Below are 13,256 nucleotides of genomic sequence, written 5' to 3'. Positions count from 1 at the left end.
GCTTTCTGAGTCGAGTATCAAGTAGTTCGTTTCGGCTCATTAAAAACTCGAGTAGAGTATTTATCGAGCGTTGACCGAGTCGATCTCGAGTAGCTCACGATTTGTCTCCTCTCGTTTACAATCCCATTTAACACCGTTAGCTATTTAACGACGGTGTGATCAAAGTAGGAGAGAGTAAAATTCAGTGATAAAAACCCTAATGTATTAAGGGTCTGTTTGTTTAGCTGTAATTGGTTTTCCAGAAAATGAATTACTGGAATTTGAATTACTGGAATTTGAATTACTAGAAAATGAATTACTGGAATTTGAATTCTGGAAAATGAATTACATTTCTGTAAAATGAATTACATTTCTGGAAAATGAATTACATTTCTGGAAAACATCTGGAAAACGTTTTATGATGTTTGGAAGATGTTATTTAAACATTTTTTCGGTATATTTTAGTGAAATAAAATTTTATAAATTATATTAATTATTTATTAAAGTAATAGTACTATATTATATTTTAAAAATATTAATTAGTAAATTTTAATATCTTTACTAAAATATTATTGAAATATATAAATAATATTATTCATTATTAAATATATAAAAAAATTTATTATATATTATTAAAATAAAAATATAATATCTTATATTATTATAATATAATTGATTATTTTATATATAATATTAAAAATATAATATTATATTATTATAAATATTAATAAATATATTTTAAATATTTTAATAATTAAAATTTTGATGAAAATGATATTAAAATATTTTATTAATATTAAATTCATAAAATAAAATTATTTTGAGTATTTTTGCTTTGAAGTGAAAAGTTCGAAAAAATGACTTATGGAAAATGAATCCGTAAGTCATTTTACAGAAAACACAAAGGAAATTCTGTTACTAGGAAAATGAATTACATTCCGAAAAACGAATTACGTGAAACAAACACGGGAAAACGTTTTCCGGAAAACGAATTACGTGAAACAAACACGGGAAAACATTTTCCGGAAAACGAATTACGTGAAATAAACACGGGAATTCGGGAAAAACCAATTCCGTAATTCCAATTACGGGAAACAAACAGACCCTAAGTGAAAACTTTTAAAGTTTAGTGAGTAAAATATGAGAGAGAGAGCAATGTTCAGTGATAAAATTTATAATTTACCATTTTTTAGTTTAAAAATAAAATAGTAAAGGAAAAGGACAAGGCAGAGACTTGTTTATTAGGGGATTTTTAAAACCATATAGACATGTCGCTACACTAGTTAACACCACTTGCATGCACGGCTGAACCACAAAATCAATTTTATATGCTACAATTTGGTGAAATCTTTTCCTAAAAATTATAGAAAATATAAAAATAGAGAATAAGTTCGGGTCAAGTTCAAGGTAAAAAAATTTGACCTGATTCGACCCAAAAAATAATATAAAAATACCTTATATATTTAGGAAAAATTGCAAGAGTGACGTTCTTTATATTATTTTTCAATTAAGTTCATATTTATTAAATAAATTAATAATTTTATATTCTTTTAGATCATAATAGGGTTTTATCTCAAAAGTCATGTAAGGTTTCGGGTCGAGTGGATTCACTTTAAACTCGGATTGAGTTAAGTTTTAAAAGTTTAGATATTTAAATTGATCAAAACTAATAATTTAAGTATTAAACACATAATTTTATAATCCAACGTAAAGAAACAAAGCATCGCCATCCAAAATAGACAATGAACCGAGGTGTCCAAAGCGCCCATTGGGACCATTACATACCATCTGACACACGCGCTTATGCTTTACGTCATGCACGATCTCTAAATCTCTCTACCTTGGCTTTGCCTCACGTGAGGTTGTTCAACTTATCAATCAACTTCAAAACAAGTCCAGCTCCATGTTTATCATATTTGAGTCGAGTGTTTTGCCCCTCCATGTGACGAACCATACCGTATTTCATCATCGACGATAGCCGAAAACAGGTAAAAGGAAGCATCGGTTGCGACGTGCGACTGCGACAAAAATTCATGCTAACTTGTACAAGACATAGGATGTGTTCTTACATCATATCCATTTACAGGAGAAAAGAAGAAAATCAGATCAGCTCTATCAATATAATGGTTGTACATCAATGGTCCCTTATGGCACCATACAAAGGTCAAGTCAGAGAGTTGCTGTTAAAAGTTTATTAAACAATCATCTTCCTCCCAACAGATGAATATACGTTATCGAATCATTGTTCTATCAGAATTTCAAAACCTTTTTATCTGTTAAATGAAGCAGCCAAGGTATCGTCGTATGGTCCTCTCCATGCGTTTCCGCTGTAGGTCCCGCTGCAAGCTTGATTGGGAACTGCCACATTTCCAAGATCACCATCCAAGCTCATCTGCTGTACCTCAGCAGATGACAGTATCTTTATGCTTTGAACACAACTTACGAATTCTCTGCAAAGGAATTAGAAATTCAGATGAGGATGCATCGATACCGAATGTAAATGTTAAAAGGAGTTCAAATTGGGGTTCTTCACTTACTCCCAAGGATCGTCGCCAACAAGTAATATGTCGTTTTCATGATCCACATAAACTAATTTCCAGTCAGAGCTTTGTGGATCTTCCAGCTGCCCCTCGATGCCAAACATGCGAGCTAAATCATGCCTGAGTTCATCATACCCTTTGTAGCGGGTCACGTCAATTGATCTTCCTACGGAGCCACGCTTTTGCACCTTCATTTATTTAAAACCAGCACCATACATTAGAGTTTTCAGCGAAAGGCAGACACACAATTGACCATGTTATAATGAGGGAAGGATTATTCGTAGATTTAGACGACCGAGGAACTTGTAATTGCAACAGGAAATCTAGATGTCAAATTTGTATCTAGAATAAAACCGGTAACATGCATAACCATAATCATTGGGGTTATGGTTACATACCTTTGTATATGTTCGCATGCGTTGAGTTTGGTTGGCCCATAATCCGCCATTTAGGACTCCTGTGTCATTGATGGCGACATCATTAGAACGCCCAGTCTTGAAAGGTATGTTTGGCACACCAAACGACTGAGAGCTTATTGCAGGAGTAGACAACTCTGTATCAATATCTCTTGGGTGGCCACCATAGCTGGAAAGCAGATTTTGAAGATCCTTTTGAGAGTCGTATCCCCTCGATAACAAAGTGTCAGGTTCCAATCCATCAATATTAGCTGTAAATGGAAGATTGTTCCGATGATGTGATTGATCATCACCTTCCAGAAAGGTAGGGAGGGAGAAATTATGATGGGTTGTTCCTGCATCCAGGCAGTATGATGTTCCGGAAGAGGATGCTTCTAATTGATTACTTTTGTACTTTGACAGTTCTGGTCCTCTAGAGGTGGGCAGTTCATGTTTGATTCTTATATCAGGCTTGCTCTGTAGCTCTTGAACGAGGGTACTTGCAGGCTCAACAAGTGGATCCGTCACCAACATGGACGGTACTTGCTGGTTTTTGTTCAGGAAGTTCAATGGGGAAACCTGGCAATTATTGGTAGAAGGAGAGGTCGAACATGAAGGTGCATCTCCATCAGTAAGACCAGAATGGGTTCTCATAGCAGTAAGAGGCTTGTTATGAACTTGAGGTTGGTTCACCGAAAGTTGTTGAGGCTGGACAAGCATTGATGCCGAGAAGCCATTGCTTCCGAGAGGTTGTGATTGGCTCTGTGAAAGAGGCAATTGCTGCAACGGTTGGTTTTGTTGATGGGTCGGCTGTTGCTGCAACAGTGATCCAGCAGGGGAGAGTAACTGTTGAGATGATTGCTGCTGTTTCTGTTGCTGCAATTTCTGTAACAGTTGTAATTGAAGCTGTTGCTCCGAGAATCCCTGCTGAGGCAATTGCAGCATCTGCGGCTGCTGCTGTGTACTCTGCGACAAGTTCTGTTGCAACGATTGTAGTGATGACTGCTGCAACTGTTGTTGTTGTCTCTGTATGAGGTTAGTTTGCTGTTCCATCTGTTGCTGAATCTGTGTATCTTGCGGTAATGACGACAAAGGATATGAAGTTTTATTGGCCGAGAGGATGGTTTGAGCAGACTGGCTATTGCTCGTCAGCAATTGCTGCTGCTGAAGCTGCGAGTAAACAGCCGGCTGATGCAAATTTTGATTTGGGATCTGGGTAGAGGCGATGATTCCATTATTTACTTGAGACGGAATGAATGCCTGCTGTTGCAGCTGCTGCGGTGGTAGCGTCTGTTGTCCTTTTTGTTGTTGCTGCTCCTGCTGCAGTGGCTGCGGCTGAGGCTGAGGCGGAGGCTGCTGTTGTTGTTGTTGATGTCGTTGCAATTGCTGTAGTGTTTGCTGCTGTTGGGCCCATGTCATAGGTGTCTGAGGCAACTGGTTGACTTGGTTTGTATTTGCTTTGTTAAATTGCATATTCGGCGGAGCTAACCCGGGAGATTGGAAATTCAATAATTTGGCAGGATCATCGGTGCTAAGGCTATTATGGAGCGGATTTGAAGAAACCATAGATGGAAAGCAAGCTGATTGAGCAGCTGGGAACTGATTATTCTGTTGCATGCTCATCCACTGAACTAAACTCAAACCCGGGAAGATGGAACTAGGGGCGCCTTTCATGCCAAATTCATCTCCAAGCCAGGGCATAGCTCTCTTGAAGGTGTTCTCAACATCAGACTCATCATCTGCAAAATCTTTTAAGAGATTAAAACTAAGTTCTCGAATTTTCCTATGACTTGTCAACGTTTAAAGTAAGATATGTACGGCAAATATGATTTACCTGGCATCCCGGGTTGCTTGGGGAACCGGGGCCTGAAAAACGGAGGTGGACAAATGTAGAAAGGAGTTATGACAGGCTCAATGTCCCAAATTGAAACTCGGCCGGGCCGCTCACCAGCTGTAGATTCATCCCACCCAACCTGTTGAGAATAAAAAAATTAACTGGTATTTTCTCCTTGTGCAACATCACCTTGACTTTAAAATAAGAGCAAGTATTATTCAAACGGAATGTATGATTCAACACGGGAAGAATCTTGAATCGATGACGGAATCAGTTTAAACAGTTGCACAATCAAATAACAAGACCGGAAGGACATATGCCGAGATATTCATCACCATGATAGAGCAATGTATTATGAATGACAAAACCATGATTTAACTTAATATTTGCATGATAATAATTCGCTAAAGGAAAAGGAAAGGCTAATATTGGCACTCGGGATGTCGGTAAAAACACCTGAAGATTACGCCACTGTGAATTTTTCCATCTCACGGGGTCCAAGTCACTGATACCAGTTACAGTGCCCATGTACCTGCGCACCCCGGACTCCTCTGTTTCAAACATCATTCTAAACCGCATGCCAAGGGAAACTTGGGTATACATAGCTTTGTCATACTTCGCTAAGGGTACCACAAACAAAGAAGGGCTTGCCCTGTCGATATTAATAAAATCTTTTTAGACCTTCAATGAATATCCTTTTTTGATGATTAGAAAATAAACATGAATCTATATACGACCAAATGTATTACATCGATACCTTGGATTGTAGAATATAGTAAACGGGCTATTATTTGCCGCAGCATGAGCCGCAGCAGCAAGGATCCCAATATGCATGCTATCACTAGAAATTACAGAGGATGAGAGACCTGGCTGTTGTCTATTTGCATGCCTCGTACCCAAGAGAAGTTGAGACTTCTCGTCTCTACATTTAAGCAAGGAATTTCGGTTAAGCAGCAAGTGTTAGTGCATGTGTGTGAATTTGCGGGTATATATGTATATGAATCATACCTTATGAAAAGAACGGAATCACCAGCAAAGAGTTTTTTCGTGCTAACAAAGACGCTCCAACCAGTAGTCAGAAGGTGTCGCTTTGGTTGTCCTGGAAAGAAGCCATTAATCGTTTAGATATGCTATTCAGTTTCCAATGCCTACAACATTAAATAAGCTACCATAATATGCAGAACGAAATGCGCTGACTTATTAGTATCACCCTAAAGATTACTAACTACATCTTGAAGAGAAAGATACCTCGATAGATATGTCTAAATGTCCATGTATTGTCGTGTAAATCTTTAGCTACTAGCTCCCGAGCAGGCGGTTGCATCGAGAAATCCTATCAAATATCATCATTCAGATTTCAAGAAAAATGAACGCAAAATGTTTCCATCAGACCTCTCAAATCTTAATAATAGAAAGCTAAAATTGAAAGTTTCTAAGCACCAGAGGTGGGAAGATCTTCTCAGCTGCTCGTCGAGGCACGGAAAATCCACCATGAGTGCTAGTGTCACTGGCTGTAAGAGTCTTGCAAAAGAACTCAGCGGGTTGTCTGCTTTGCTTGAGGGCCATATCAGATGCCAGTAACGCTTCTTTGTCATACTGTCGAAAAATAATTTAGAGATTCATACCATATTTCATCGAAGGGGAAATAAAAGGAAGAGATGCAGTTCTGCAATATCCATGAATTAATTCTCAAATTGAATAGCTGACCTACTTTGTTCACAGGTTGAAGAGTCATCTGGGCATACACCTCATCCGTTTCTGGATCAGCCTGATTCAAAGTTTAAATAATCGAACCAATTAGTAAACTCATATAATCATACAACTTACCTTCCATACATCATTTTGACCATTACAAAGTTATCGTCAAGCATATACTATAAAAAGATCGATCCTGTTCATATTGCAATATGACTCAGCACCTAACAATAGCTTCCTAGAAGTAGTCAATACAACCACAAGGTCCACAACGAACCAGATAGCACATGGATGCGCCAAGTACGTATGCCAACAAACGACTTGGCAATTAAACAGAAAGGCCGTCTAAAATATGAAAGAGATAGTATCAATCCAAAGTTGCTGATACGTGCACAAAGCTCATTTAGGAAAAAACTTTTCCCCTTCAATGACCGAATATATAAGAAAATTGGGATAACGGTGCGGTGCTTTTGCTTACGTGCAATGTTACATTATGGAGCAAGCAAATCAACTTGGAAGGAAGGTTAGGATAGCTTGGAATGAAATCGGTCTCCTTCTGCATTGATGCTGCAACCTGGGAAAAAAGCATATCATAATCAGAGAAAATTCCATAAAACGCCAGATCCGAGGAGAACAAGTTTACTCCATAGGAATGAATGATGAAAACAACTCACTTGCTCGCTGTGACCTTGTGGAAAGTAAACGACCAGACTTCCAACTGGAGGCAAAGAAACAAGTGGTCCAGCACAAGCATGCCATAACTCTGAATTGATACTCTTCCTTTCTGCTGCTTTCAACAAACCAACCAGAATATTAATCGAACATCCCAAAAAACCGGACACACAAAGAGGAAGTTCTAAAATTATTACAAAGCATCAACTTGCAAAAAGATCTCTATCCACATTCTTCCAAAATTTGAACCATAAACAAGGCAGCAATTAATTTTAAGGCCTCAAAGCAAAAAACAAATCACAATTGCCTGGTATCCACAATTAAAAGTTACCATGAATATTCTTATGCAACTCTGTATATTTAAACATGACAAATATATATATATATATATATATTGTTGCATGCTTTCTTTCTTCTTTTAACCTTCAAATTGCAAATGATGATTGATCCCAAACCCAAAACCTTCTCCTCATTAAAATGAGGAAAGTTTAACCTTGGTTACCATATCCTTTACTCTTAGTCTTGTTATTTGCTTGTTTCCATCTTTATGAAAATGGGGTTTCATAGGATTTCACAAAAAAGATGTGACATCTTACAAGACAAATGTAGAGCTGCTAGAGCATCAAAACAAAACCAATACCAAGACAGCTTAGAGGGATCTGGTTAACAGAGGAAAACAACCAAATATTTAAGGAAAACCCAAAGACTATTTTGACTCCCAGAAGAATAAAACTGAGTTAAAGGGGGACAAAATGAATGAAATAAGAGAAACCAGACCTTCTGCAGCACTTGCCATGAATCCATTTGGTGGAGCCTTCATGCTTAGAATCTTGGATCAAATTAAAAAAAAAAAAAAAAACTTTCTTAAGGAATCCAATCACTTGTTTTGCTCCAACATAACACAAAAGAGATCAACTTTCTTCACAACCCTTCAAAAAAAACCCCCATTTTGCAGCAGCAACCCTTTGTAGGAAAACTATTACAGAAACGCCGCAGCTCCTCCAATTAACATTAAAATCCCAGAAAAAATCCGAAACCCCTAACTTAGGAAGCAAACCAAAAGCCAAAACTTTTATGCTTTCTCTTCGGTTAGCTTCGTGAAAAGCTTTGACTGTCAGCTATTTCAAGCATTTGGTATACTCCAAATGAATCAACCAGATTCCACGTCTGAATCGGTTAAGAAGAACTAACTGTAAGGAACGTTAACAACCGGTTTCCGAAACTGCTCCTCGACTCAGTCGAAGCTCATCGTTTTGGGTTCTAGAATCCGACAATTAGAAACATTTTCGAAAGAGAAAAAACAAAAAACAAAAGAAAGGAACTTTATAGGATCAAGGAGAAGGTGAACACGCTTGTCGCCGGGAAATCAGAGAACCGAAAGCCAAAGCAAAAGCAGAGCAGAAAAGACACAGCTTTTTTTTATTTTTCCTTCTGTTTATACATATAATTTGTGAAACATGCCGACACATAATAGATTGTGGAGGCTGAACTATGAAGCAATCCGACCTTGGTAAATTCAACAGAGCAAGAGGGAGAAAATGAAAAAAAAAGTTGTTTACTTTTTGAATTAAAGTTTTAATCTTTGCGAGAGTGAGTTCTCGCGCGTGGTGTTAGGCTGTTAATAGGCTGACCGTTTATATTGGTAGCATCCTTTTCGCCGTTTAGGACTTGGGTGCGGACACTGTCTCTCATTATTTTATCATTACAAAATATAGGGGTAAACACATATTAAGACCTTTAAATTTTGGTTCGGTTCGATTCGATTTTGCCCTCCATTTTATACCGTCAATTATACTTTGTCCTCTTGAACTATAATCATGACTTCGTCCTTGCATATACGACGCTCAAACCTAGGAACTCAATGGATAACAACACGTTCCTTAACCGTTGAAGTTTGATTGATTTCATATAATGTAAATTTAAATTTTTTAAGATAATTAAAGTATAAAATATTTTTTATATTATAAAATTATAATTATTTTTAAACTAAATATACAATTTTTTAGGGCTATTTTGCCGGAATAATGCATACGGGGAGGTTTAATTCCCCAAATAATGCACTTTAATTATTATTTCCCCAAATGGGGTGATTGCTATAGGAAATATGGAAAGCTCGGCGTCTTCAGGCTGTCGTCGTCTTCAACTTGGATATCCCGGCGTTTTTAGGGTTAATTTTTACATGCCAATGTGGATCTCTCGGCGTCTTCACCTGTCGTCTGATGGGAATGCTCGGCGTCTTCAAGCAATTGGACTGCGGGATCTCTCGGCGTCTTCTGCATGCTACAAGGAATGCCAATGTGGATCTCTCGGCGTCTTCACCTGTCGTCTGGCGGGAATCTCTGCATTACTCTCTGAATCGTGCATGCATTATGGGGGCCTGAACGTCTTCATCTCTGCATGCATGCAGAGTTGATTTAACAGTTCAATACAATAATAATAGGAGTGCTCGGCGTCTTTAGTTAATAGGGTTACAGGGGCGTTCGATTTCCCGGCGTCTTAAGATATACATGGAGAATATTTGGTTGCAGGTGGTCGTGAAATCTCGGCGTCTTCTTCTTCCGAGATTCGTTCTGCATGCGTCTGTATTCTTTGTGGCCGAAGCGTGAGATTCGTCTGAAGCGTGAGACTAATAATTTACTCGAAGTCTTCAATTACTTGTTATAAAATAGGGGTGGGTATTGTATTTCATTGCATGCAGTTGGTTTTAACTTACAGAAGCAAGTGAGGGAATTTTTTTTTTGCATTAGATTCAATTGAAGCTGCTACTTGAAGTGATATTGGAGATTTTTGTTGGTTCGGTAATTTTTCGAGCTTTGGTTTAACGTCGTTCAAAAACACGTAAGTTCTTTCTCGTTTCCCATGCGAACTCTGTTTTTTTCGTGTTGAAAGAATGCTCATATATGTTAGGAGAATGATACATTTAAATTTTGTTCATGAGACCATAGTAATGTAATTTAGAGTACTAATGATAATTTAAAATTAGAAAATGTAAGTTTGATGATTAGGTATACAAAAAATTTAAGTTTGAGTATTATTGTTAATTTAAATTTTCGTGTAATTTTTAGTTGTATTTTTATATAATAATTATTAGAATTTTTATTTTGATTTAGTGGGAAAAAAATTCCCATTATGTAATCCTGATATTTTTACCGTAATAATAATGTATTTAAGTATTATTTTTATAAAACAATTGTTAACATAATTTATATTTATTATTTATAGTTTTGTAAATAATTAATTTTCATTACATTATTAATGTAATTTATTCTGAATATCTATATTTTTACGTGTAGAGAAAATGAGCAACAAATTTTTCACGATTGGAAAATGAGGTCGGAGTTATTTTTCAGTCTGAAACACCTATAAATATGATGTTTAAAAGGGACATCACATTTGCAGAGATCAAGGAGAGGATAGAAAGAAAAATACGTGCTAAAGTTGATGGTTTGAGGTACAGATTTATGGTATGTCCCAATCCGGTCAGGTATGCTGCAGTACCACTTGAAGAAGACGATGATATTATAACTATGGTTGAATTACATGACTCAACAAATATTCCAATTATTGAGTTATTTGTTGAGTTGTGTAATATATCTAATGTGCCTGGGTCATCAATAAATGCGGTTGAAACTTCATCTCAAATGGGTTTCGAGAGTCATTTCGATAACCCAACATATAGGTCGATGAACAGCTTTGTGGCGATGTTGGAAAGCGCAAATGAAGTTGGTGGAACATCTGGAGCCGCAGAGTATGATGCTGAAAACCGCTGGGAAGAAATACTTGAAGATTCCAGTGAAGATGAAGAAACTGAGGAACCTCTTTTGGCTGAGGATGATGCCATGTTCCATGGTGATGAAGCTGATATCAATATTGATGAATATTCGACATCGTATCAACCTACCCCTCACATGCAGGAGATTGATTATGAAGCAATGAGGGCACCTGAATTCCCGGAGATGCCACATTTAACTTCAGGCTATATGATTGAATTGTCCGATAACTCTGGTGAATTAGCAGTTGGGAAGCAATACAGAGGAAAAAAAGAAGCTACACTAGCGATTAAAGAGTATTGCATAAGAGGCCATGTAGATTGCAAGACTGCAGAGTCCAACCAGAAAACTTTGTACGCAAAGTGTGTTAAATATGGGCCCGAGTGTAAATGGTTGATCAGAGTGTCCAAAATGCAGAGGCAAGATGCTTGGGTCATCACAAGGTACAATGGTCCACACACATGTTTGCAAAACTCTATCGAACAAGACCACTTGCAACCAAATATTCTCCATGTATATCTTAAGACGCCGGGAAATCGAACGCCCCTGTAACCCTATTAACTAAAGACGCCGAGCACTCCTATTATTATTGTATTGAACTGTTAAATCAACTCTGCATGCATGCAGAGATGAAGACGTTCAGGCCCCCATAATGCATGCACGATTCAGAGAGTAATGCAGAGATTCCCGCCATACGACAGGTGAAGACGCCGAGAGATCCACATTGGCATTCCTTGTAGCATGCAGAAGACGCCGAGAGATCCCGCAGTCCAATTGCTTGAAGACGCCGAGCATTCCCATCAGACGACAGGTGAAGACGCCGAGAGATCCACCTTGGCATGTAAAAATTAACCCTAAAAACGTCGGGATATCCAAGTTGAAGACGACGACAGCCTGAAGACGCCGAGCTTTCCATATTTCCTATAGCAATCACCCCATTTGGGGAAATAATAATTAAAGTGCATTATTTGGGGAATTAAACCTCCCCGTATGCATTATTCCGGCAAAATAGCCATTTTTTAGCTTGGGAATAAAAATGAAAATGACTTAAATATTTTTAAAGAACGTTTTAAGTAAAATTGAATCAAAATTTAATAAAAATAACTCAAATAAATTTAAATAACATTTAAAATAAAATTTAATTTAATAAGAAAATTATGAACTAGATTTTTTTAAAAATATTATTTTTTTCAATAATCTAAAATAAGTAGAAATGTTCAAAATTTATATAATATAATGACAACACATATTTTATAAATACAATTACTTAGATTTATGATATTTAAAAATATTTTTTTATTATTAAAATTACTTAATAAATTGTTATGAAATGTTATTCTCGTAAATAATTATTAGGCGAGCATTATTCAAAATTAGAGGGAAAAACCCTATATTTAATAAAGAAAAAAGCATATTATTTTAGTTTTCCAGATAATTTTTCTTTGAAGTTATGGGATTAAAAATCCACTGTGTGCTAGATACGGAAATATTCTTATGCTCAATGACATGTAGGGATGGGCATGAGAGGTTCTGACGTGATATTTATTATAATACCCTTCTATATATTATTATTTTTAATTAAGTTATTATTTTTATTGAATAAAAATAATATTTTTTTTATTATTTCGAGTCGGGTCGATCGGATTTTTAAGTTATATATCGGGTCGGTAAAATCTTATTTTGGTCGGATCAGGTCAAATCTCGTGTGGAAAATTTCTTGTTTTTGAGTGAGGTCGGGTGAACAAAAACCCGACCCCACCCGACCCATATTCATCCCTAAATTGACGTGGCACAGCACTTTGATGCATCTGACGGCTGTTGTACCCCGTAGATTGGGCTTCTTTTTTGGTGTTCGGTCCCACCATCTCTAAAGCTTCATTTCCATGATTTTTCTCATGATCTCCTCATGACCGAGAATCACAAAATAAATAAATTATTATTATTAAAAAAATTAAAAATTTATATACTAAAATGAACTAAAGTGATAGTTTAGATACTAAATATGTAATTTACCCTAAATTTTTTTGTATGGAGCAAGTGGCTTGTTATGAAAATGAAAGAAATAATAAAATCTTTACTTAGAAGAGAGTTCCCGGTGCGACACGTGGATTTTAAGACTTCATTAAGTATAAGGTACCTTATTACGACGTTAAAATTTAAATTTAAATGGTTAAATAACTAATTAATTAATTAATGGATTTTGAGTGGTCAAAGTGATAAGTTTAAATATTGTTTATACCCAAGTTTAAATAAAATTTGTATAAAGTACACAAGCGATCTTTTGATTATAGGGTATCGTTTTACTAAGTCATTCGATTATTAAAAGTTATAAAATGATCTTCTGACTATAGAGGGCTAGTTTATTGAATTC

At 36.4% G+C, this 13,256-nt stretch overlaps 1 protein-coding gene across 3 annotated transcripts; it reads right to left on the bottom strand.

The window, feature by feature from the left end:
- Positions 1-2,072: 2,072 nt before the first annotated feature.
- Positions 2,073-8,599, bottom strand: LOC120201175 (auxin response factor 19-like). 3 transcript variants are annotated; one of them, XM_039201837.1, is made up of 13 exons: positions 7,893-8,599; positions 7,118-7,230; positions 6,922-7,017; positions 6,460-6,516; positions 6,189-6,344; positions 5,997-6,081; positions 5,757-5,847; positions 5,506-5,670; positions 5,205-5,400; positions 4,749-4,887; positions 2,918-4,662; positions 2,517-2,707; positions 2,073-2,429 (listed from the first exon to the last, which is right to left on the bottom strand). In XM_039201837.1, the coding sequence occupies exons 1-13, from the start codon at positions 7,933-7,935 to the stop codon at positions 2,249-2,251; spliced, it is 3,258 nt and encodes a 1,085-aa protein (XP_039057768.1). In that variant the 5' UTR covers positions 7,936-8,599; the 3' UTR covers positions 2,073-2,248. The 3 variants fall into 3 exon arrangements, with proteins under 3 accessions (XP_039057768.1, XP_039057775.1, XP_039057779.1); XM_039201844.1 differs by having other exon boundaries at positions 2,918-4,653; positions 7,893-8,598; XM_039201848.1 differs by lacking the exons at positions 7,118-7,230; positions 7,893-8,599 and having other exon boundaries at positions 6,456-6,516; positions 6,922-6,988.
- Positions 8,600-13,256: the final 4,657 nt, after the last annotated feature.

The sequence above is a fragment of the Hibiscus syriacus genome, unplaced genomic scaffold (genome assembly GCF_006381635.1).
Source record: "Hibiscus syriacus cultivar Baekdansim isolate YM2019G1 unplaced genomic scaffold, ASM638163v2 tig00000340_pilon, whole genome shotgun sequence".
NCBI lineage: Eukaryota > Viridiplantae > Streptophyta > Magnoliopsida > Malvales > Malvaceae > Hibiscus > Hibiscus syriacus.
Note: the sequence above shows the minus strand (reverse complement) of the source record. Positions and strands in the feature narration are given on the sequence as shown.